Below are 27,531 nucleotides of genomic sequence, written 5' to 3'. Positions count from 1 at the left end.
ATTATTTTCATAAATAACAATATCAATCACGAGAATTCAATTATTTTAAAAATTCTTTACATTCTTCTCAAAAATTCAATAATTATTTTAAAAAAATCAAAATGAAAATTTTGATCAACATTTCAATTACTATCTTTATAAATAAATAACAATAATCTTCGACAAAGTTCAATTATTTTGTGGAATTTTAATAAAATTCATTGCAAAATTCAATAATTTTAATATAAATAATAGAATTCATCACAAGAATTCAAATACTTTTAAAAATTTTAATAAAAATCATGGCAAATTTTCAAATTATTTTAAAAAAATGTTCTTTCTTCGATGGTTTTCAATATTCTATTATTTTAATAAAATTTTTACGAAAGAATTTAATTATTAAACCAAAGTTTTTAAAATATTCTTCACAAACTTTCAATTATTTAAAAAAAATTTTTCTACATTTATTCAATTATTTAAAATAGAATTTGCATAAATTTTTTCGCAAAAATCAATTGTTTCAAAATTTGGCATTAAATTCTTCGAAGTAATTCAATTATTATTTTCAAAAGTAATAAAATTCAATTATTTTCAAAAATTTTAATAAACCTCATTGCAAAATTTCAATGTATTTTCAAAAATTTTTCTTAATTTAATAATTTGTGTATCAATTATTTTTAATCGAAATTTCCAAAAGAATTCAATTATTTAAAAACAATTTCAATTGATGTTTCTTAAATCTATGTTCCTTATATTTCTAATATTTTATCAATAAATTGTATTTAAAGTTGTTTATGAATAACTATTGTATGTATGTAGAAATTATAAAATTGTTTATAAGTACTCCCTAAATTTTAATTAGTGGAAATATTTATTAATTTTAATTAGTTACTGACTTTTTGCTTTTTAATTAGTAAATTTCACTAAAAAATTAGTAGAAATGATTATTTATTCGTAAAATTTACTTCTTCAAAAGAAAAAAGTCAGTCACTAAATCAAATTAGTATTTAAATTTAGAGAGTAAGTAAAAATTTACTTGAAATAAACTTATTGAGGAAAACTTATAAACAGAACTTACTCTATTACACTCGATTATAAATAACAAATATTTTGAAAATTAGTACCCTAAAAATGGACCTTGAAAAAAATTATTTTGCACCTTGAAAACCTTGAAAAGTCCTTGAATTTTTTTTAAAGAATCGCTGGACACCCTGTCATACTTTTGTTTTATTTTATATTGGTGTTGAATTAGTGCTCATCGCTAGCTTTGAGTGACTCATATTTCACCTGTTCGTTCGACTGGATACATGTGATAGCTGTTGTATGTGTTTGTAGCAGTTATTATCGTCCTTTGTCTTTTATTACGATGACTTCTCCAGACGAGGAAAGGTGGACTAAACTGTTTGAATCTATTGATTCTTTATCTTCCTCTCTTTCGGACATGAAGAAACAATTTGCGGAACACAATGCCAAGTTGGAAATTATCGAAAATAAATATTCTGACCGGGAAGATAAATTCAAACTTTTTGAAAAGGATATAACTTATTTTAGTGAATCTTTACGAGCGAAGAATATTATTCTCTATAATTTAGACGATTCGAGCGAGATTAACAAAAATTTAATTTCTGTCGTTTGTGAGACTTTTTCTAAGGTTGGATTAAATATTCCCGATCTAGCAATAGCTGATGTTTTTCGTCTTGGCAGTACGCAGGGCAATCGCCCTATTATTGTGAAATTCATCGCAGTCAGATGGGTCAAAATGGTTTTTTCCAAGTTGGTCGAGCTGAGGGCTAATAATTTGAGTATTGCTACACGGAGAGAAGAGTTGCAGTAAATGTGACAGAACGCGTTTAGTAAATCATTTAGTGCACCGGTTAGTGGCGCCAACTGTATGTTTAGTATAATACACTACGACACCTCTCTGTTTAGTAGAATATACTGTTTGCTCAGTGTATCTTACTATCTTACTAAACAGTGCAGTAGATGGCACTGTCTGTACCGTCAGTCCAAACCTAACGATTCTGTTTAGTAGATTTAACTGCCATGTCAGTAGAATCTACTACGCCCTTCTCTCCGTGTAATGATCGTTCCAAAGCTGAGAGGGATCAACGCCGTGTTTTGGTCAACAAAGTCCATGAATTGAAGTTGTCTGGGGTGAAGGCCAGGATAAGAGGGAATAAAATCATTGTTGATAATCAAACAAGTTTGTCACAAGAGGACTCTCTTCAGCGTATCTTAGACAGACCTTCTCCCAAACCTGATACCAATAAAAATGTTCAACAGTCCCTACTCTTTTCCCAAACTCTTGGCCTTAAAGGTGATCTTACTCCTGCTCCGAAGACTGTTAAAACTAGAAAGAAGAGGAAAATTTAAACACCAAAGGAGAAAATTTCTAATTTTATGGATACGCTTGAAAATTTCGCGACACCTGACACACCGAAACTTACCCAGGAAGATTCGAATCTTAAGCGTTTACAGACTGCTAAAAAATTGGATCTGAAGGATGGGAAGTAGCAACCAACCCATGGTCAATCTCCAAGTAGGAGTCGTCTTTTCAGAGAATCTTCTTTTTTGGATAACCCCTCCACTGGTAAAGTCGTTTTTTGGAATGTTCATGGTATTAATAACCTTGGAGACATTAATGGCTTCATCGATTCTCGAGATATCTTATGTTTATGTGAAACGTGGTCGGAATCTGCAACCATTCATCTATTCAATGGCACTCCTTTCAGGTATATTATCTCTCTAGCGAGAAGAACCTACAGTCAGGGACGAGCCAGTGGTGGTTTGGTAATAGCGTTTAACACTGATTTATATAATGTATCGGTAATTTCTTTAGATTTCAATTATATATTTGTTAAAGTCAATCGTTTGTCGTTAGTTGAGTGTTATATTTTGGGTTTAACGTATATTTCTCCAGTTGAGGATCTGGATGTATTTTTAGATAATCTCAATTTAATTCTTATCAATTTGACAAATGATTTTCCAAATACTCCTGTTATTTTGGGGGGAGATTTCAACTGCAGGGTGGCTGATTTAAATCAGCTTAGCCCTGACTTTTTTAATTTTGTAAATTTTTTGGCTCCAGATAGATCTTCCTTCGATAAAGTTGTGAACTCTAAGGGTAAAACGATTACAAATTATTTAGAGGCGCATGATTTTGTTTTGTTGAATGGTCGTACTTTCAGTGATTCGCCTGCGAACTTCACATTGGATGGATTCCGAATGTAAAGATGCTAAAAAAAAGAGTTACTGCGATGTTAAATGATTGTAAGAGAAATAATTTTTCTAATATTTCTAAGGAACTATTTCATATAGAGAAAAAGAATTATAAGAAAATTTTAAAAGTTAAAGAAAAAAATTATATTTCAGCTAGAATCGAAGCAGTTAACAATTGTAAAAATGCGTCTCAGTTTTGGAAGGCCATTAACTCTAGTCGTCCTAAAACTTTTTTAATTTTTGTATTGATGATGCGTCGTGGGTTCAATATCTGGATGACTGTTTCCCGAGTATCCCTTTCCCTTTGGATTGTAAGTTTTTAAATCGCTTTGTTCCCTTGTTAGATGACGAAATTTCAACGTATGAGCTAATGAAGAGTCTTGCCAAATGTAAAAATGGGAAGGCCCCTGGACTTGACGGCATTAATTATAATTTTTTCAAACATTTACCGCAGAATTGGATTCTGTATTTAAACAATCTTTTTAATAATATAATGAAATCCGAAAAAGTCCCTAAGATTTGGGGTCAGCTAACTACTTCAATGCTATTTAAAAAGGGTGATCCAAAAAACCCTGATAATTTCAGGCCGATCACCCTTGTAAATTGTGTGGTTAAAATCTTTACTCAGATTCTATGTGATAGACTTAGACAGTGGACGGAGGAGCACAATCTGATACCGGAGTCTCAGGCTGGGTTTAGAAGCGGTAGAGGTTGTTTAGACAACCTATTCAATCTCTCCGCAATTATTCAGATCCATCTGAGTTCTCCGAGATCGGTTGTGTATGCCGCCTTCATAGATTTCAAAGGGCCTTTCCCATCGGTCTCTCATGTTAAGCTTTGGAACAAATTATATGCCTTGGGACTCAGCTCAAAGTTTATTAATATTTTGAAGAGTTTTTATTCATACGCTCATACATGTATCAAAACTATGCGTGGCTGAAAGTGTTAAAGTCACTCAAGGTGTGTTGCAGGGAGAGGTCCTGAGTCCCTTTTTATTTCTTCTTTTCATTTCTGACATGGAAAAATTTTTTATGGATCCGTATTGCCGTGGACTCTCTATAAGCAAATCAACTGAAGTGCTTATGTTGGGTTATGCGGATGATTATGTGTTATTATCTCATTCGCCCCTTGAATTGCAAAACAAACTTAAAGCACTTAACATGTACTGCGAATCGAATAGCCTGATAGTCAATACCAACAAAACAAAGATTGTGATTTTCACTAATTCCCCCAACTCATGTGCAAATAAATTTAAATCTTTCAAGTTTGGAGATGAGGATATTGAGGTGACAAACGAGTATGTGTATCTTGGTATAACTTTTAATAGATTTAGTTCTTTCACTCCTGCCGCGAGAAGAGCAGTTAGCGCAGCAAATACCGCTGTTGGTTCGGTGCTTAAAACAATACTTCAATCGCCTAAGCTACTTTTTTTGCTCCTTAATTCGATCCAAGGCCTGAGAATTATGCAATTAAATTAAAAAATCAATTCAGTTGATTTAAATATATTAAAAAAATAATTCTAATTCAATTTCCTTATTTTATATTATAGTATTGATAAAAATTAAGAATCATTCGACTATTTTTTGTTTCATGTAAAAATAATAACGTGAACCCATTCTCACTGATTGATCAGACTCGTTCAGTGTAGTTGTAAATGCTTTTTTAGGTCCGATATGACTTTCACTTTAGGCGTATGAAAAATAATTGTCAAAGTGAGATTTTAAGTTTTTTGTTTTTTAAAGATCAGACTCGAGAAGAAGCTTGAGGGTGTTTCAGGCCGGACGTTATTAGATTACAATAACAATATTGTTATTTCCAGACAATGCAGAGAAAGATTTTCTTTTTTATTCATTAATAATGGAACTATAAAGAACAGATTTAAGTTTATTTGGAAATTTTTGTCTTTTACATTTTAAACAGTTCGACTAGTGTTCGAATTTGAAAATATCTAAACTTCTATTTCTTTAGTTTTCTTTTTTTTCATAGAGTTTAAAATCTCTCGATTTCGATTCAAATTTAATTTTTCAAATTCGAGATATTTTGAAGAAATTTTCAATTTTAAGTTATAAGTTATTCAAAGACTTTCATTTTTGATGTTCTGAGCTTCTAATTTCAAAAAGAATTTTTGTTTAATCTTAAAATCAAACTGTATCTGCGTCGTTACTTTAAAAAAATTGGGAATTTTGAATTAGAAAACTCAGTTTTTAATTATAAAGATAATTTTTGGGATATATTTAATATTATCTTTGAAGAATTTAATTATTCTCACATTTTTTTTACAACTAGGACGTCCTGTGTTATTACTTTTGTAAGAATATTGTACAAAAATTTGACTAAAAACTGAACGCGTTTTACTTTTCAACAGCATTACTATATTTTAACTCGACGCATAAACTATACAAAAATCAGCGCTCGAAATCGGGGAAATAAAAAGAAAATGAGAAAATGTACTGGACGGTACTTGGGTGAACGTATATCGTAAACGAAGCATTTTTTTTGTTGAAAATTCTTCTTTTTTTCCAAAAAAATTGTTTATAGTTGTTGTTAAAGAAGAAAATAATACTTTTTTTCGCGCATCATAACACTTGATTTACTTAACAAGATGAGTCTTCAATTCAGAATATTCACCATTTTATCGTTTCACGCCCAATTCTGTTAATAAAATTTTTCAGGAAGTTCCCACGTTGAGTTTTCTAATTTTCTTTATTTGACTAGAACTCGTATTCCAAATTTCGCGTAGACCTGTAAACAGAAAAATTTCTATGTTTTGCCTTTTGATTTGATCAGGGTTGCCACAGGTCAGGGAATTTAGGGAAATTAGGGATTTTTATTAAAAGTACTGGAAAAAATTTAAATTTTAGAATTCATAAGAAAATTCTGAATTTTGGTGTCTTTTTTATTTGCCTCATAAAGTATGAAATTACCACGAATTCTAATACGAAACCTTCAATTTTTTCTATTTCTGACAATAATTTCTTTTTAAATAACTTAATTCTGGAAGAACTGCTATAAAATTATTTTTTATAAATTATTTAATGAACAATTTTACTTAAATATTTCAAAATTATTTGAATTTTAAAAATGTTGCATATACAATTTTTATAAATAGATGAACTTCAATAGGTTTCAATTTGAAATTTTAGAAAATTTTGATTTTGAATGAATTTCATTAGAAATTTTAAAAAACCTACATTTTTGAAAAATTTTAATAATTCAAATTCTTTTGAAATTAGTTAAATTTTTTAATATATAATTAATTATTAAAAATAATGGATTTACAGAAGAATTTTTGTTAAAAACATTTTTAAAAAAAATTTAATTTTGGAAAAGTTACAAATGATTGCAGAAATTCAATTATATTCAAAAGTAATAAAATTCTTCGTAGGAAATTCAATTATGTTCAAAAATTTTTAAAAATTCTTGTCAAAATTTCAATTATCTTTAGGATAAATAATAAAATTCTTCTCCGAAATTCAATTATTTTCAGAAATAATAAAATTTTTCTTAGGAATTTAATTATTTTCATAAATAATACAATTATTTTTACGAATTTAATTATTTATAAATTATTTATAAATATAATAAAACTCAGTGTAGAATTTCAATTATTTTTAATAGAATTTTAGTTGAATTCGTTGAAAAATGTAATTATTCTTAAAAATTTTATTAAAATTTGTCAAAAGAATTCAATTATTTAAAAATGTGTTATTAAAATTCTTTATGAGAATTCAATTTTAAGAAACATTCAATTATTCAATAAATTATTTTCTTTTGTATTTAAATAATTTCCAATAAAAATTGATTAAGTCAATATTTGTAAAAAATTACCTATTTATTGGTAATTTTTTAAAAATATATTATAAGTATAATATATAGTTTTTACCAAGTGATAAATTCATATAAATATAAAAAGTTGATTTAAAAATGAATTTTAGTTAAAATTTTAGATAATAATTGAATATTAAAAGCATTATAGCATTCGTTATAGCATGAATTTTTAGAAATAATTGAATTTTGTAAAGGTAAAAGGTTTAAAATTAAAATCTTTGAGAATTTGAATTTTTTATACTTTTAACAAACAATTCTGTAGAATTAATTTTTTAAAAAAATTTAATTGAATTTTTTAGTTTTTATTTTCTAATATATATTTAATTAAGGGGCTTTCGAATAATCGAAATTTCGTAAAATTTAATTGTAAACAAATGGAATTGAAAATTCTCAAAGAACTTTTTCAAAAATTATTAAGAATAATTGATTTAAAGAAAAATTTTAGTTTAAAAATTCCAAAAAATAATAATTGAATTGAAATGATGAAAATAATTTTGAAAAAGTTACAGTAACAATATTCTTATAATATAAAATAATGATTTTTATTTTTAAATTGTTCGATTTCATAAATAATTTAGTGAGGATCAGAGCTTTTTGTAAAATAGGCTACAGGCCTATTAATACATACTTGGAAATAAAATAAATAAAAAAAATTTTTATTTTTAATTATTCGGTAATTTTTAATTATTATAAGACATGAAGAAATCAATTACTCCGAGTCGAAGACACGGATTGATCGATTTCTTCTTGTTTTGTCATAATATTCTTATAACTTGTTGAATTTCAAAAAAACGTTTTAATTTGAAATTTTTGAAAATCTTAATTCCTTTGGAAAAATAATAATGATTAAATATTTATTTAAAAAAGAAGTTATTTATTCTTTCGAATAATTTTACAATTATAGAACTTCGTAAATAAATGTAGTAGAACATTTTTTGAGTATCTAATAATTTTTAGAGTGAATCAGAATATTCTTTAGGGTCAGGGAAAAAGTGAAAATTTTGTCTGGACATCAGGGTAAAGTCAGGGAAAAGGAAAATTAAATTTTTGTGGCAACCCTGCTGTTGATTATTTTCGTAAAAAAAGGGATTTTTCTTTCATTTTTAACTGAGAAAGGAAAAATCTTCAGTAAATTACTAAAGTAAAAATATTTGCAAATTAAAAAAGGGAAATGGATAAATAAATTTTTGCAAATGTAACAAAAGAAAAACTCACAACTAGGGATTGACGGTTACTTGAGCCGTTGCGTTACGTTCGCCAGGGCAACAGCAAAAGCTTGTAAAGCACTAAAAGGATATTGGAAATCCAATGTGTACGCATTTCCGTCTATTCTTCCAAATTGCATAACCTGCAGGCAAAGAAGATTTATTTAATTTTCTGAAATACAATCTTGTCGATAGAATTTAATTTTTCCAACTTCATTCTCATTTTTACGTTATAATGGTACTCTCACAGCTCCGCTGCTGCCTGCCTGCAAAAGTACAAGAGAAAGAGAGTTAGTGAATTCAAATTTGAATTTATGTACGTTACCAAGACAACTTCTGCAGGCAGCAGCCGAGCTGTGCGAGTACCTTTATCACATGAGAAAGTATTATTTTCAAATTAAGGGAAAAAACAATTTTTTTAATTAAAAACAATTGTGTTAATCGTTAAAACTTAAAATTGATTTTTTATCCCAGAAATTACTTGAATTGGAAATAATAATTTTCTTATATTTCATTTTTTGAAGAAAGGATTAATTTTCGAACCTGTTTTCCTCTGAATTCAATTTGGAAATTCTTCGCACTTTCCTGAGTGACCCGTCCACCAAAATCGAGTTGATAAACTTGACTAGATTCATTCCACATCGGTGCTTTATTATGCATCACTAATTCTCTTCGAACCACTTCCGGTTTCTGTCCTCCTCCAGCTCTTTGTTTCAACTAAATACATAATTCATGAACTATAAATATCTTAATCTGGATTAAGTTAAATTTAATATTATATATATATATATATATATATATATATATATATAAATATATATATATATATATATATATATATATATATATATTGTAATCGTTATTTTCAGCTCGAAATTTTTAATAATGCAAAATTTATTTATAGAAATAATTTTTCAGAATTTTTGAAACCTTTTGACGAAGTTGTGCCTTCTGGAATGTCTCGAGATCTCGATAGCTTCTTGACGTTTCATCTTGGGCTGGACCTTCATCATCTGAACTTTCATTTCGATTTCTTCGACCTCTTCGACTTAATAAAGGACTAGAAAGAAGTCGTCTTCTGATTGGAGAAGCAGAGGCTGGTCTTTTTCCTTTTTTCGAAGGAGCTGGACTACTTGGTGAACTTCTTGGTAACCTTTTTGAAATTCAAAATTTTTTAAAAATTACCTTTTAAATTTATAGTCAAACCTGTTGAAATGCAACTCTGTTTAAAAAAAAAATTTTTTTTGTTTAAAAATGTTCAACAAAAATTATTTTCACTTGATTCCAGAATATTGTAAAAATATTACAAAATTAAATTATAAAATAATTATTTAAAGGATTGTTTACTGTAATAAAATTTAAAAAATCGAGTTGCATTCAGGCAAGTTTCACTGTAAATTTTTTGTATTTTACTTTGAAATAGTCCTTTTTGAATCATATAATTTACATTAGGAAAAAATAATTGAGAAATTTATTCTCCAGAAGTTTTTTCTTAGAAATTTTATTTCCATTGAATATTTGTAAGTTAATTTATTAACTTACTTACTTAATTATTATAGTTTAGTTAATAATAATTATTAATAATTATTTTATTTTAATTAATTTAATGTTTGTAAATATGAGGAAAATTTGATAATTAATTGGACATTTAAATTGAAAAAAATTACGATGTTGAAGTCCACATAGAAAAGAATCTTTTTATATAAATCTATTTTATATATTTTTTTGGCAATTTTTTTTTAGTTAGTAAAAGTTTTGAATTATTATTATAAACTAGCCACACTATCCGCGCGCAAGCGCGCGGAAATGTTGTATGGAACTGCTTATTTTAAACAATTTAAAAAATTTTAAAGAAATAATTATTATTACCTAACAAAGAGATTTAACTAACTAAAGTTCAAATAATTTCACTCAATGGTCTCAATTTAAATAGAATTTACATTACTAGACTTAAACTATGGATAGAACAATTCCAATTAGTATCTGAGTCATCTTTTGCATTGCTTATTTTATAAACCCATTTTAATTTAAATACTTTTTTAAGAAATAATAATTATTACACACTTAAAAAAGTTTTACTTGAAATAGCGATAAGTTTCTCTAGAATAACGAAAGTATTAATTGAAGCACTGAAAAATTTCGCTACTAAAGTGAAATCTGTAGTTTATCCAGCTAAATATTTTTTTCCGTGCATAACGAAAAAAGAATTAAATTAACATCAGATTTTCTAAATTAAAAAAAACGAATTCAAATAGAAATTAATCATTTTAAAACTTAACCAAATTCACCCCAGAAATCACTGAATTCGATAATTTAGAAGAAAGTCAGACAAAAGCAGGGTTCCTATACAGAATCTGGAAATCATGGAAATCATGGAAATGGTATGGAATTTTTAAAAGGCTTCTGGAAATCAGGGAAATCATGGAAAAGGCCTGAAATTTTTAAAAGTTTCTAAATTTTTCAGTTTTCCATTTTTTCTCTTGAATAGAAATTCAAATAATAATAATTAAGCTAAATCCCATAAAAGAGAGGAAAAAATATTGAATTTTAAGAAATTCGGATTTTTGAATTTTTGATAATTTTCGATAATTTTAGATTTTTTACCAAAGAGTCGAGACTATTTAATAAGTAAAGTATTTTCCAAGAGCACAAAAATAATGAAGCTAAATCCCATAAAAGAGAGGAAAAAATGTTGAATTTTAAGAAATTCGGTTTTTTGAATTTTTGATAATTTTAGATTTTATACTAAAGAGTCGAGACTATTTAATAAGTAAATTATTTTCCAAGAGCACAAAAATAATGAAGCTAAATCCCATAAAAGAGAGGAAAAAAGATTGAATTTTAAGAAATTCGGATTTTTGAATTTTTGATAATTATTTTCGATAATTTTAGATTTTTTACCAAAGAGTCGAGACTATTAAATAAGTAAAGTATTTTCCAAGAGCCCAAAAATAATGAAGCTAAATACTATCAAAGAGAAGAAAAACTGTTGAATTTAAAAAAATCGGTTTTTCGAATTTTTGATAAATTTTGATAATTTTAGAATTTTTACCAAAGGGTGGAGACTATTAAATAAGTAAAGTGTTTTTAAAGAGCCCAAGAATATTGAAATTAGATTTAAAATTCCACTGGAATTTCGTAAAAATTTGACCTGGAAATCATCGAAAAGGTATGGAATTTTAAATTCGGATTTCTGTAGGAATCCTGAAAAGGAAGTTCTATTTTGAATTTCTAAAATTTAATGTCAAATTTAACGCATTAGAAACGAATTACAAGTGAATCCGATAAATTTTGTTAAAATGCTATTACTGCCGTTAAACTTTCTTGTTGTACGAAGAAAATTGAATATCGCAAAAATTGTTACATATTTTATACTTTTATTTTAAAAATAATTTAAAAATTAAAAATAATTATGATAACGAAACTTTTAATTATTCTAAAAATTAAAAAAATAATTATTCATTTAGCTTTTTAAACAAAGAATTCCGTATCTTTCGAATTTAACATAACTGCAAATTATTAAATTAATTGAAAATGATAAAGTTAAACAACTTTTAATTTTAATTTCTTTGGAAAACAAAAAATCTGTAGTAAAAATACTAATTATAACTCCCATTAATTATTTAATTACAAGATGTAATATAATATAATGAAGCATCAAATTAAAAAAAATTCTAAATTCGTTTTTAGAAACAACAAAAAAAAAATGCCAGGTAAATTTTAGGCGTACCATAGACCCAAAATTTTAATTCTATATACATTTGTTGTTTAATTAAATTTTTAACTTTATAATTATCATTTACTCGGCAGATATGTGTCCATAATTTAATGTTAACATTATTTAAATATAGAGAAAAGATATTTGATGTAATATATTTTTAATTGAAAAAATTGACAATATATTTTCATTGATTAGTTGAATATTCTATGAATCACGTATTAATTTAAAACATAAAAAAATGTTAAAAGTTTATAAAATTAACATTATATTAAACAATTTTTTTTATGTAATAAAAATTATAAGAAATAAAAATTGTATTAAATTACTATTTTGTAAAATATACTTTGATAATTTAAATTTATGTTGTAGTCTTTAATAATATAGTAATTATTTCTAATAATAATTATATCTGTCAAAAGTTATGAAAAATAAATATTATATTTTTAATAATTACAGTATTTAGAGTTTTGCAAGTTAAAAAATTATTAAAAAGTTAAAAAACTAAATATTCTGTAATTAAGCAATTTATGAAAATAAAATTCAATTGAATGTTATATCAAATAACTTTTTTTAATAATATTGAAATAATGTTAACATTAAATTATATGCATTTAATTAAATTATAAAAAAGTATTTACCTTCAGAATGAATGATAGTTGAAAAGTTAAAAATTGAATTAAACACATAATAATATAAAACATAACCATTGAAACACATCAAAACACATTAAAAAGTTTGACATTAAAAAATATAAAAAATACCAATACTTAACCCACAAAATTTAATTTTCAAAACAAACAAATGAATGCAGATAATTTGCTAACGGAAAGGAAACTTACGATTATTATAATGTATAGTTATTAAATAGTTAAATAGTTATTACCTACAGTTATTAACTGTGGGTTGAGCTATTCGGAACTAAATATTTACGTAGAATCTTATAAATTTTTTTTAAATAATTGATTTTTTTGATTTTTTTTTTTTGAAAAATTTATTCAAATAATAGACATTGAAAATCGTTAAATTGAGGAATATTTTTGAAAATAATTAAAATTTTGCACAGAATTTTATTAAAATTTTTGAAAATAATTTAATTTCAGAGCAGAATTTTATTATTTATAATGATAATTCAAAATTCTGACTAGAACTTTTTAAATATTTAATTATTTTTATAAATTTTAAAAATTTCATCGAAATTCAATTATTTGCCAATTTTTTATAAATTTCTTTCCAATAATTTAATTATTTTCATAAATAATATTGAATTCATTCATCGCAGAATTTCAATTATTTTTAAAACAATTTTAATCGAATGCCTCGAAAAAAGTAATTATTCTTAAAAATGTTATTAAAATTCGTCAAAAGAACTCAATTATTTAAAAATTTGTGTATAAAATTTCTTATGAGAATTCCATTTTAAGCAATATTCAATTATTCAATAAATTATTTATTTTTGTATTTAAATAATTGAATTCCGTAGAATTTTCTAGTAAAAATTGATTTAAAAAATGAATTTTAGTAAAAATTTTAGATAGTAATAATTGAATATTAGAAGCATTACAGCATGAATTTTTAGAAATAATTGAATTTGTGGCATCCGTGATAATTAACATTAAAAGTAAATCGTTTTTGAATAATTTTTCAATAAAAAAGCGTAGATTAAAAGAAAATGATTTAGGAAATTTATTTTAGAACTACATTTCCTCAATATTTTAAGAAATAAAAAATTTTTTATTGGAGACTGAGAATATTCTCAGGGCTCGAAGTAGGTCCGTAAATCCTGAAAAAGTCCGTAACTTTGCTTCAAGTCCGTATATAATTTTGAGAATTTTAGAGAAATTACAAATGATTGCAGAAAGACAATTATTTTTAAAAGTAATAAAATTCTTCGCAAAAATTCAATTATGTTCAACAAATTTTTTAAATTCTCAAAATTTCAATTATCTTTAGAAATATTAAAATTCTTCTCCGAAATTCAATTATTTTCAAATAATCTAAAAAATATTGTCAACATTTCAATTATCTTTATAAATAAATAGCAAAATTCTTCGACAAAATTCAATTATTTTCAAAAATTTTTTAAAAATTCATTCAAAAATTTCAATTATTTTCATAATTAACAATATATTTTAACAATATATTTTCTCATAAACATTGATTTAAAAATATATTTCAGTTAAAATCTTAGATTATAATAATTGAATTGTTTCGAAGAATTTCATTAAAATTTTAAAAATATTTGAATTTTATCGAGACATTTTTTTAAAATTGTCTTAAAAATAATTAAATTTCTACCAAAAAAAAGTTTTATCAAAACTTTTTAAAATGTTTGAATTTCTGCTAAAATTCTGATATTTTTGAAAATAATTGAATTCTTGCGAAGAATTTTATTAAGACTTTTGAAAATAATTTAATCTCTGCAAAGATTTTTATTATCTTACGAAAATATTTAAATTATTGCGAAAAATTTTATTAAAATTTCTGAAAGTAATTGAAGATCTGCTAAGAATTTTGTTATTTTTAATTTATGCCAAGAATTTTTATAAAATTTTTTTAAAATAATTGAATTCCTGTTCATTTTTTATAAGAATTTAATTATTTTTGAAAATGTTAATAAAATTCTTCGCAAGAATTCAATTATTTTCAGAAATAATAAAATTCAATGCAGAATTTCAATTATTTTTAATACAATTTTAATCGAATTTCTCGAAGAATGTAAATTATTCTTAAAAATTTTATTAAAATTCGTTGATAGAATTCAATTATTTGAAAATTTGTTGATAACGATTTTTTATGGGAATTGAATTTTAAGAAACGTTCAATTATTCAATAAATTATTTATTTGCATTTTATTTGTATTAAAATAATTGAATTCTAGTAGAATTTTCTAATAAAAATTGATTTACATTTCATAAAAATGAATTTCAGTTAAAATTTTTGATTTTAGATTATAGATTATATATTATAGGGGGCCGTTCAAAAAATACGTAACGCTATTTTTCGGAAATTTGGACCCCCCCCCTCCCCTCCCCCTTCGTTATGAAAAATTGAATTTCTAGTTTTAAGTAAAATCTTCTCTTATTTGATTCGGACTGATTCTATTTTTGTCAGTTGGTCCGTAAATGGTCCGTAATTTTTCATTTTTGGTCCGTAAAGTCCGCATTTTTAAATACTTTCACTGCTTCGAGCCCTGTATTCTTAATTGTTAGTTTTTTTGTTTAATTTTTAATTTTAATTATATAATGGTTCTTTCGTTTAAGTTTAAAATTACCTTGTTGATGGACGAGGTGACGGTGGCGGTAAAGAATGACTTTCGTCAAAGTCTTTAAGCCTTGCTGCCAATCCATCCAAAGATGAAGCAACCGATCCACTTGCACTCGAAACTCTAAAATTCAAGAATTAAAATTTTTTATTTTTTTAATTATAAGATGAATATTATTGGAAATGAATAATACAAATCGTTTAGAGGAGTTATAAAATATATCGTTTTGAATAGTAATTTTAGGGGTAGGAAATTAATTCACCTGGCAGGAGATGCACAAACTTCCGATTGACCCGATTTTGTCTTCACTTCCAAAGTGTCCATTCTTTTCGTTTGACTTTCTTCCAAGTTTGCAATTGTTTCTTTAACAACAATTTTAGAATCGTTGATATTTTCATTTCCTTCAGAATTCCCATTTCCCTGTGTTTCTTCAGCGTGTTCCGGTAATTTTGGCGGTAAAGATATTTGCTCTGTACTTGGAAATATATCGCTTGAATCGAGACTTCTCGATTTACCACAATTCCTGAGTCGCGGTGGTTTTGCAATTTGTTGGCCAATTTCATTGTGTGCTTTATTTTTTTTCCGCTTCTTTGGCTTCCTCGAAACGAGAATGAGTCTTTTATTTGGCGCATCCTTCCTGAGCATTTTCAAGGCCACGTCACAAGGAACCAATTGAGCGTCAACTAAATCCAAATAACCAACGCTACAACTACGAACTATTGAATCGGCCGAACATAGGGGGCCAATACTCATCACCGTTGGTGTTCGATGAACAACGCGTTGCTGATTGAGACCCTCAAAATCGAGACGCACCTCTTCGTCGATATATTTGCATTCGTCGAATTTTGTCGATTGATTTGCTTTACCGAGAAATTTCAAATAATTTCCATCCTTTCTTTTCGAGTTACATTGACATGGTGTTTGACTCGAATTGCCCGGTGTTTGATGACAACATGTTGGCGAAATTGATCCATTACTGGTGCCAACAATTTTTCCCGAATTATTCACAGTTCCACTGTTTAAACTATTTTTTGAATTCACAAAATTTTGCGAAGCTTGAATTGAACTCGTTCCACCATTGGAGCAACTCGAAGAGCCGTTCAGATAAATTGGTTGATTTATTGTGCTGCTTGTGCTGAGACTGTGTAGAAGTGAATTTTGTGATCGTAAGCCAGATGTTCCGTTAGATAATTGTCCATTTTGGATCGATGTGGAAATAATGGAGTGATTTAATTTCTCGTCATTGATTTTATTGTTTTCCAATTCTTTTTTAATGTTTAAATTTGTTTGCTGATCGGCCAATGCTGTTTTCACTCTTTGAATACTTCCGGTATAATCTGTACTTGGATTCGATGTGGCAATTAAAGTTTGCGTTGGTGCAACGGCATTTTTCGGTGATTGAAGAGTTGGTACATCACAGCATCTTGGGGCATTGTGTCTAGGCGGTGTTCGATAAGTGTTATTCACAGCAACTTTCACATTGTCACAAATGACAATTTCCTGTAGATCTCCATAAGGGAATTCATCCTCATAACTTTCCGCGCGTGCCAATGCTGGTGAAAGTGACTCGTTGGCTAGAAATTGATTCGAAATTTGAGACTTTGGACGATTGGAACTCAGTCTCGTTGCTCGGGGTGTCATCGGAGCAATTGGCGGCGGTTGAACTTCTGTCGAATTTCTCGAAGTGCTTTGTGGTTCCTGAAAAGTTTCTTCCTCATCTTCGGAGAAGAGATTTGGATTAAAACTTGGATCTGGACCTAAAACAATAAGAAAAACAAATTTGAATTCGTGAAAAAAAATTTTAAATTAATGTTTAAACAATGTTTTTTTAACAGGATTGTCACAGGTCAGGGAAAAGTCAGAGAAAAAACTAGAAAAATTCTAGTTTTTAGTGTTAAAAATTATTTTTGAATAACTTAAAATTATTTCCCCTTAAAAAATTTCATACTCACAATGAAATTGAAAACAATAATTTGATTGTTTCTTTTTTCTGTAAATGATCAAATTTATTTTACAAATTAAATTCTAGAATAACTCTCTTAAAGTTATTAATTATAAATAAGTTAGAAAAGATTTTTGTTAAAAACAGTTACAATCTTCAGAATCAATAGAATTTCAAAAGGTTTTAAACTAAAATTGTGGAATATTTCATTTAATATGAAGAAATTAATATTTAATTATCTAAAAATTATTCAAGTTTTAAACACTTTAATATAAAATTCTGAAATTAGGTTTCAGAGAAAATTTTTTTCAATTTTTTATAGAAAGAAAGAAAGAATTGTTTAAAACAATTTTATTTAATTTTATTATCAAATTAATGTAAATTTTGTGAAATTTAATTGAGAATAATTAAATTATTAAAAAATTACATTACAGATTTGTAAAGAAAAGGAATTTTTAAAGAATATAAATTTAATAATATTGGTAAATAATTGAATTAAATATCAAGTTAAAAAAATTTTTGTGAAATTGCATTGAAAATAATTAAATTTGTTTGAAAAATTTCGTTAGAAAGATATTAAAAAAAATTTCAAAGAAATTTAATTTTAAAAATTGGTACATAATTATATATTTAAAAAAAAGTTACAATCGAATGTATTCGTGTTTGTTTATGTAAAAGGCAAAACTAAAAGGTATAAATTGCATTAATAATAATTTTATTTCGAAAGAGTTACAATTAAAATTTTTATTAATTATTAGTTAATTTTTATAAGAATTAAATTAAAATTTCTTTCTAAATTGTAGTTTTGAAAAGTTTTAAATTCTTGGAATTTAAAAAAAATTAGGTTTTTAAAATATTTTAATTCTATTTTTTAAACGTAGTTAAATTTTCATAAAAAAGTAATTGAACATTTTTTAAAAAATTGAAATTATTTAAAATTCTATTAAAAATAATTGAATTCTTTAAAAGGATTAAAGGTTTAAATCAAATTTTTGTTTCCAAAATTAAATTTTTTTAATAATATTGAATTCCTCTTGAATTTTTTTACAGGGATCGGGGTAAAGTCAAAATTCTGTCTCAAAATGAGGATAAAATGTATTAAAATTTTAAATTTGATAAAAAAAATTTTGGTTGCTGAAGTCCAGAAAACTTTGAAAATATTAAAAACATTAAATTCTTCTTGAATTTTTTTTCGTTCATCTTATAAATTTTTAAATCACCACGAATTTTAAAACAAAATCTTTAATTTTTCCTATTTTTGACAATAATGGAACTTTAGAGAATGTGAAATTGAATTTATTTTCGATAATTTAATTCTTGAAGAACTTTCATAAAATTATTATTTAGGTATAAATTATTTATCGAATAATTGTACTTAAAAATTTTTAAAAATAATTGAATTTTGAAAGAGTTACGTTTACAATTTTCATAAATAAATTGAATTTCAGAAGGTTTTTTTTTAAATTTTTGAAAATACCAATTTTTGTGAAAAAATGATAATAATGATTCAATGTATGAAAAAAAAGTTCTTGATACATTCCGAATAATTCTACAATTGAAGATATTCGCAAATAAAATCCAATTTCCATCAAGTTCTAAACTTTAAAATGAACGAAATTTATTAATTTTTTTCCTAAATTCAAGTTTAATTGCAATAATATTGCCTCACGTAATAAAAGAATAAATTCAAAGACTCTAGATGTTTAAATTTTGTATTTGCTTTTCACGACAGTCAGTAATTTTTTAAAATATTTACATTGGCAAAAGATGTCGTTCATTTGAATGTTCAAAACTTGATGTGGATCGTATAAATGTATTAAAAACATTTTCTTGTATATTTAATGATTTTGAGGGTGAATTAGAGTATTCTTTAGGGTCAGGGAAAAAGTTAAAATCCTGTCCGGAAATCAGGGAGAAACAAAAATAATTTGTTGAGACAACTCTGTAAATTGTAAGAGAATATTACCTGCAGGTAAATCGTCCCTAAGCTCTGTTATAACTAAAGTCATTTGTCTCGGTTGCAGGTGCAGTAAAGATGTTCTATAAGTCACTTGACCTAAGTTTGCTGGTATCGAATCCGCTAGACCGTGAATTTTGAACTTCGTGCCCCAGATGTTCGATGTTACTTCGACCAACCTTGCATGCTGGAAATAAATCAGGTAGTAAAAGTCTTTATCAATAAAGATAGTAGTTTGAAATTTTTATTTGTTCTCAAAATATCTGAAATACGATAAAAAGAAATGGAAAGGTTCAAAGTTAGAAATTTTGCATTTTATATAAATTTTTTTATAATAATCGTTTTTAGAAAAATTAAGATTTTTAGGGGACAAAAAAGAATTGGGGTTGAAGGTGAAAAGAATATCTTTTCTTTCTTTCGTTGGAAAAAAAGGAATGAAAGAATAAACTTACTTCGGGCAATGTGTCCACATAAGCAAGATCATCAGTTTCCTCGCAATATTTCTCCTCACGTCTTCTTCTGTTTTTCCGTCTATTTCTTGGTGATCCACATAAATCAGCGGTATCTCTCTCTGTGTCCGATCCATCACTGAACACAGGATATTGAGAAGTGTTGTAATCCAAAAAGTGGCAAGAGCCTTGACTTTGAGGATCGAATATCACAAATTCAGGACGAATTTTACTTGTTCTTCTGCCTTTGAGAAGAGGTACTAGGCCGCCTAAATATTCCAAATAGAGAGTATAACAAGGCGCTGGTTCACCCGCGTGTCTCAACATTGTACAATGTAATCTTCCACCTCCTGGTGGTGGCCTTGAAACAAATCTTCTTAAATCTCTCGGCTCAGGAACGCAACATCTGGGAAAATTATCTTTATCAATCACTTTTTTCTCAACTTTTTCAAAAATTCGAAAATGTCTGAATATTCAAATAGAAATACAGGCTTCGCACTCAACTACTAAAAATTACTATTTACTACTTCAGGGTGGCCGCTGGACCGGGAAACCCAGGAAATGACAGTGAATTTTTATCTTGACCGGGCGTTTTGAAATTTTTAGTTAAAAACACTGATTATTTTGTAAGAAAAAATAGAAATATTTATTTTAAGACTTATTAATTATATTTCATTAAAAAAGATTCAACGATCTTTTACAAAATCGATTTATTTTATCAGAGAATTTTATCAAAAGTTCCGGAAGAATATTCAATTTCTAGAATTTATAAGAAAATTATAAATTTTGTTGTCCAACTTAACAGACTTAAGAAAAAAGAAAATATTAAATTTAATTTTAAATTCTTTCCATTTCTAACAATAATTGAACAAAATACAATTTAGGGGCTGGATGCTATAAGGTGTTACGAGCCATGTTAAGTAAATGGCGCGTAACACTTTATAGCATCCAGACCCTCAATTTTAATTAAATTCGTCAAAAAAATTTGAAAGAGAAAAATTTCACATCCTATTAAAATAGTGAAAAATAAATCAATTTATGAATTTTTTTGCAATAATATTATTACAAAACAAATTTGAATTAGTAAAAATTTGAACTAATTAGAACAAAAGTGATATCAATTTTCAAAAAATTAATTTTTAAATAATAAATAGATAAAGTAAATTTATGAAAATAAATAAAATTATTTTTTCTTAGAAAATAAATTTCTGAAAAAAAACCGTATTTTGCATTAATATCAATTCGTTTTTCTACAATAATTTATAAGTAACTATTTCTATATTTTAGAATGTTAAATTATTGTTACTAATATTAATATAGATTGAATTTCAAAAAGTTTCAAATTAAAGTTTTAGAAAAGTTGAAAATTATAAAAAATTTTAATTAAAAATTCTGAATAAGTTAGTTTTTTGGAATATTTTAGTTAGAATTTCTAGAAAATAATTGCATTGAAATCTTGAAAATAATTTTTAATAAGTTACAGTAGCAATTCTTAGAAATTATTCAAATTTACAGATTTGAAATTTATTGAAATTTTAATACTTGAGAAAAAATACATAACATGATCGGGAATGGACCGGGAAATGACCGTGAATTTTTTTTTATGAAAAAAGTGTCCACCCTGTACTATTTACAATTTGCTACCATTTGGATACTTTTTCTTAGATTTATGACACTAAAAGCTACTTTTTTTCTTTTTTTCAGAATTTTCATTAGGTACTATGAAATTCTCTAATGATTGAGAGAAAAATTATTATTCTCAAAAATTTTGATATAATTCTTTGAAACAATTCAATTATTTTCAGAAATTTTAAGAAAATTTTTCGAAATTCAATATTATTTTCAATATCTACTACTCTTAAATAAAATTTTCTAAAAGAATTCAATTTTTTAAAGATAAAAATGTTGATAAACTTCTTCGCAAACATTCAATTATTTTCACAAATAATCAAATTTCCCTCAGGAATTCAATTATTTAAAATACAATTTTCATATAATTTTTCAAAAAAAATCAATTATTTCAAAAAAAATTTTTTGTTAATCTTTCAAAAAATTAAATTTAAAAATTTAAGTTCAGTTATTTACACAATTCAATTATTTTTTAAAAATTTAATAAAATTCTTCGCAGAAATTAAATTTTTTTCACAAATAATACATTTTATTTATTTCGAATTCAATTATTTAAAAAAAATTGTAATAAAATTCTTCGCGGGAATTAAACTATTTTTAAAAATAATAAGATCTTACACTGGAATACAATTATTTTTAACATAATTTTAAATGAATTCCTTGAAAAAATGCAATTGAGGGGCTGGATGCTAAAATGTGTTACGCGCCATGTTATGTAACTGTGATAATATTAAAATTTTTATTATTAAAAATTATCAATAATTTAAGAAAAAAAAATTTTTTATTTGAAAAAATGTTTGATAAAATTCAACTTAAGAATTCAATTATTTTCACAAATTATAAAATTTTTTACAGGAATTCAATTACATATTGGAAAAAATGAAGAGTTTTATTTATTATTTATTTTATTCTAATATAAAATGAAATTGAAAAATGTTGAGAAAAATTATAGTTTTTTAATCGATGGAAGAAAAATTAATTACTTACACTAAATTAGTAGAAGTGCAATTACATTTTTTGTCTTATTTTCTTTTTTTTCTGTACAATTATTTTCTTCTTTTAATTATTTTTCAAATTAATTTTTTTGTTTTCGTTATTTTTTAAATTGAAATTTGAAAAAGAATTGAATTTTGCAAAAATTTAGTCGTCAAATTTAATTTTTCGATAGCACCTTTTTTACTACTTCTTTTCAGCCTTAAAACTACTTTTTGCTCCTTTTTTAAAAATTAATTATTGAGTGTGAAGCCTTAAATCAGAAAAAAAGAGTTTTATAAAAAAAGTGTAATTTAAAAAAAAATGTTTACATACAGAATCGAAAAGGATTTTAAAATCTTTTCGATTTTGAACAAGTGAAGGGGAAAGGATCGTAAAAATGGTTTGGGAGAATATATTTCGTTTTGAAGAGATATTTTTCAAGTGGAAAAGACCATTTTTCAGAATATACCCGAAACGTGACTGCTTCTCGGTCTCGATATATCGATTTACGGATAAGCAGTATTACTGAGAGAGTTGTAACAGTTGAAAGAGAGGTCCTATATGATTTTCTTACCTTATCGTGCTGGCAAAGAGTGCAGCAACTAGAGCTCTCAGTCTTGGTGGTAATGGTAGTTGTTGCACACTGGATTCTTTAGTAAGGGCCGCCCTTACAGCAAGTCTCGACAAAAGTTGAAGAGAGCCAACTCTTCTGAAAATTATGTATTCACTCATTCTTATAACAGTTTTTTTCTTCTCTTCTCTTAACATTTTTTCTTCTTTTTTTTTAAAGCTCTACTATATGTAGAATATTCAAGGACGCGGAAACTTACTCGTTTGCATTAACTACTCGAAAAAAAAACAAAAGACTCTTTGCCTTCCAAAGAACACCAAGAAAAAACTCTTATGAGGCGAGGTGAAAGAACAGAATCTCGACCTTGCGAAAATTTTTTCACTCGAGAGAAATAAAGATTTTTTTCTATTTCAAACAAAGTTGTATTCAAGTTTAGGGAAAATTTATTTTTTTAAATTTGATAATTTCAATTTGTAAACTCAAATTATAAAATTTTAGCTGATCAAGTTTTAAATTTAATTAAAATTCTTTTTTATTAGTGATTCAATAATCGGTTTGTTTTTTAAAGAAATTTACGGTTATGGAGAAAAAAAGACTAAATTATCGATATTCAATATTTAAGGGCAATTTTTACGTAAAGTATGATGTAAAGTAATTGAAATATTACCTAGACACCCACGCAGCATGAACACGTGCACCAGTTGCTACAAAAAGTCTCCTATCATTATGGCCCCAAGTCAAAGCTGATACTTGACACTGAAATCAATATTTAATGGAAGTTGTAGAGAAAATTACAATCATTAAAAACTTTACAGTTTTAAGCCAAAGAAATTGGAAATGTAAACATAGAACTCAATTGAGAATTTCAAAACGAATTTAAATCAAAGTAAAAACTTAAAAACAAAAAATAATTTTAAATATAAAAATATTCAAAATTAAATTAAATTAAATTAAATTTTAATTTAATTTTTTTAATTAAAAAATGAAACTAATAATATAAATAATTATTAATATTGGATTACTTTATTGATATTAGATTTTTTGTGTTTATTTTTCAGAATTTGATCTTCTTCGTTTTCTACAAATTTCGTTGCGATTTCTTTTATAAGAACTGACCTGTGTGTATGGAATAGCTGTTGAATAAACCAGCATTCCTGTATCTGAGTAAAATTTCAAGAGATTCGTATACACCTGTGGACTAGATTGAAAGACATCGGACTCTTTAATCCCGGCAATTGCCAAGAGCTTTCGTGAATTACTCCATTCTGCGTGTAAAGGCGCTTTTAGACTGGTTTTTATCGTAATGGGCGACACATCATCAAAAGATTTTAACATCACAATATTCCCATCAGCAAGGCAAACAGCTAACACGTAACTTCTTTCATCTAAAATTAATATATCGCGTTAGTCGTTCTATTTTTTTTTTATTTTATTTTTCTTATTACTTTCTCATTAAAAATGAGATGGTCTTCAGGCTTCGCATTCATTAGATTTGTGCCACTAATAGCTCATTTTTTCATTTTTTCTTAAGAATTTGCACTATATACTTTAAATTCGCTAATAGTTGAAATAAAAAATTTATTCTCAAAAATTTTTATAAAAACTCTTTCAAATGGTTCAATTATTTTCAAAATTTTTTCGAAATTCAATTATTTTCAAAATCTACTATTTTAATAAAATTTACCAAAAGAATTCAATTAATTAAAAAATTCTTCGCAAACGTAAATTATTTTTATGAATAATAAAATTTTGACACAAGAATTCAATTATTTTCACAAATAATCAAATTTTTCACAGAAATTCAATTAGGTACATTTTTAGATCTACATTAATAAAATTCATCACAAGAATTCAATTATTTTCACAATTAATAAAATTTTTCATGGAAATTCAATTATTTAAATCCATTTTAATAAAATTCATAGCAAGAATTGAATTATTTTCACATAAATATAATAAAATTTTTCACAGGAATTCAATTATTCGAAAGAATTCCTATAAAATTTGTTACTCGAATTCAATTATTTTCACAAGTAATAAAATTCTCCATAGAATTTCAATTATTTAAAATACGATTTTAAAAGGATTCCTCTAAAAATGCAATTATTCTTAAAAATTTTATTCAAACTCTTCGACAAAATTTATTTTTGTAGTTTAATAATTAAATTCTCGTATAAATTTCTAATAAGAATTGGTTTTAAAAGGAATTGCAGGTCAAATTTTAGATAATTGAATATTAGAATATTAGAATATTAGAAGAAGAAAAAAAAAGAAGCTTAGAATTATGAATTTTTAGAAATAATTACATTTTAAAAGATTTTTAAATTGAAATCTTTGAAAATTTTAACTAGCGTAAAATTAATAACTATTTAAATGTTTACCTATTTTGAAATACTATTAAAGTTTTGAATAATTTTATTTAAAAATTTTAACAAAGAAATGATTGAATTTTGGAAGAATTACAGTTGTAATTTTTAAGAATCTAGTTAAAATTCAAAAAGGTTTTAAATTGAAATCATTTAAAATATTTGAATTCCAGAGAAAAAATAAACAAGTATTTAAATACTAATTTAACAAAAATTATTTAAGTTTTGAATGTAATTTAGTTTGGTTATGAAAAAATAAGTGTTTTGAAAAATTGTAATTAGGGAGTAATTTTCGCTAATAATTTTAAAAGATTAAATTAAATTTACAATTATTTGGAAATTCATACAAATTTAATTGTAATAAATTTTGTATTTTAAAGAATTTAATTTTTTTACTTTTAAAAACTATTTTTTTAATAAAATCGTATTTTTTAAGAGTTTTAAATTAATATGCAGAAAATAATTTAATTTTGCAAAAGTTTAGAATTGAAGTTATTATCAGAATAAGAAAAAAGTAAATATTTTTGATGATTATTAAGAAAAAATCAGGGAAATAAAATACAGAATGAAATTTTTGTGATTTTTGTGAATCATCTAAAACGAGTTTTTTTTAGTTACAGCTATATTGCGACTACTTTTTTAAAATTATTTATTGACTGCGAAGCCTGTTTTTTGTATTTGTGCGTTTTTTTATTTTAGATTTTATATTCGAAAAAATACCTAACTTTTAGTATTTTGAAATGTACAGTAAATTTTACTGAATTTTTACTTTCATGAATTGGAAATTTTTTCTTCTAAATAGTTGATTGTAATCGTTATAAATTTCACTAACGTGAATTTTCATAGAGTAATTATTATACGTATTTATTTTTCCCATTAATTAATTTTATTTCTTCTCTCCCATTCTTTTCACTCATGAATTATAGATTTTCGTGCTTGTAAAATTTGAAAGCACTAATCAATCAAAATAAACGCTTGTGTTATAGGAATAAAATTTTGTATATATATAAATTTTCGAACGTTAATAATTTCTGTCAATACGTGAATAAATCATTTTTTTAGATGAGAAAGAATGTAGTCGGGCATTTTTTTTCATATGACGTTTTTATTACTCGAGAAAATAAAGATAAGCGCATATAACATTGGAGAATAGTTAATTTATTATCAAAAGTTTATAGTTAGGGGAAAAAAAAAATATTTTTTTCGTGCAAAGTTTGAATGATGAACCGCATGGTGTGAGTAATAGCCCGCTGACAGCTTCAAAGTTTTAAGGTCGATTAGTTCACCTCCATTTACTACTTAGAGAAAATCTTCAAACCTAATTAAATGATAGGCCTCTATTTTGCAAGCAAGAAATGTGCCTTACGTGTTAATAAAAGTTTTCTATATTTATATTTCAAAAACTTTTTACTATTATTTCTTTTACTAAAATTAGATTTATTTTTGAAATAATTTATTTTAATTAATAATTAACTTTTTTTATTATATCTTTTAAGAAATAGGTCGCCATTACTCCATATTTGCGTTTCAGACAAAAAAAAATGATTTATCTTTTTTTTTAATTTACAGTATAAGTAAATTTTTTGATTTAATAATTTTAGATTACTTGAATTTTTAATTACTTCTAGAAGTGTCTGTAAAATTTTAATCTATTTTTAAGGGAAAATTTCTTTCATATACTCTAAGAACTTTAGGGTTTGAAATATTAATATTTTTATGCACTTACCAGGACCGTCGTCTTCACCTTCTTCCATTTTAAATTTTTCAGCGCTCCATGCCATGGATGTCACACCAGCTCCTAATTGAACTTCGGAGACCATAGCACCATGCACGTCCATTACTATCAATTGCCCCGCTGTTGTTCCAAAATAGACCTGGTAATATTTTTGAAATATTAATTTTTTAATCTTTTTTTTTTCTTTTTATAATAATTAAAATTTAGGTCTTAAATTAAAATATTGTATTATTGTTATTTTTTATTTATTTCTAATTATTTATCAAATTGAATTACCTATTTAATGAACTAAAAAACTGTTAAAACACTTTTCTAATTTTCTTTTATGTTTCTCAATTAAGTTTCTCCCAATGTAAAAATATTATTGGAAAAGTTTTTAAACCACAAAAACATAGAATTATAGGAAAAGTTTTATAGTTCGTTTATTGTACCTACAGTTTTTTTTATTCGGAAAAAAAGATTATATTTTATTTCTTTCTAAAGAAATTTTGATTAATGAATCTATAATAAAATTTCCGTAAAGATATGTACATATATCAATGAATAGAATTCTATTAAATGATTATGAAATTTATTGTATAAATAATGGCAAGTCATAATATTTTGGTCTAGGGAACCAAAAAAAGAAAGAAAGAAAAAACACGATGTAAACAATATTTACAGTTGACTGTACTTCTCGTATTGTTCAAATAA

General features: G+C 25.3%; 1 protein-coding gene across 3 annotated transcripts in view; it reads right to left on the bottom strand.

Moving 5' to 3' along the window:
* Positions 1 to 5,547: 5,547 nt before the first annotated feature.
* Positions 5,548 to 27,531, bottom strand: part of LOC122504252 (tubby-related protein 4) — a 183,742-nt gene continuing 161,758 nt past the window's right edge. For 2 of the 3 annotated variants that reach the window (XM_043615268.1, XM_043615275.1), the window contains exons 6-17: positions 26,830 to 26,977; positions 23,854 to 24,122; positions 23,405 to 23,493; positions 22,741 to 22,875; positions 19,566 to 19,968; positions 19,123 to 19,300; positions 15,477 to 16,971; positions 15,224 to 15,337; positions 9,162 to 9,384; positions 8,775 to 8,948; positions 8,242 to 8,374; positions 5,548 to 5,940 (exon numbers count right to left, since the gene is read on the bottom strand). In XM_043615268.1, coding sequence (XP_043471203.1) covers positions 8,258 to 8,374; positions 8,775 to 8,948; positions 9,162 to 9,384; positions 15,224 to 15,337; positions 15,477 to 16,971; positions 19,123 to 19,300; positions 19,566 to 19,968; positions 22,741 to 22,875; positions 23,405 to 23,493; positions 23,854 to 24,122; positions 26,830 to 26,977 — 3,345 coding nt within the window. In that variant the 3' untranslated portion in view covers positions 5,548 to 5,940; positions 8,242 to 8,257. The remainder of the gene's footprint in view (positions 5,941 to 8,241; positions 8,375 to 8,774; positions 8,949 to 9,161; positions 9,385 to 15,223; positions 15,338 to 15,476; positions 16,972 to 19,122; positions 19,301 to 19,565; positions 19,969 to 22,740; positions 22,876 to 23,404; positions 23,494 to 23,853; positions 24,123 to 26,829; positions 26,978 to 27,531) is intronic. The other variant, XM_043615284.1, reaches the window with a different exon arrangement.

Source organism: Leptopilina heterotoma, unplaced genomic scaffold (genome assembly GCF_015476425.1).
Source record: "Leptopilina heterotoma isolate Lh14 unplaced genomic scaffold, ASM1547642v1 Lhet_11, whole genome shotgun sequence".
Taxonomy (NCBI): domain Eukaryota; kingdom Metazoa; phylum Arthropoda; class Insecta; order Hymenoptera; family Figitidae; genus Leptopilina; species Leptopilina heterotoma.
This window is presented reverse-complemented; position numbering and strand designations above follow the sequence as displayed.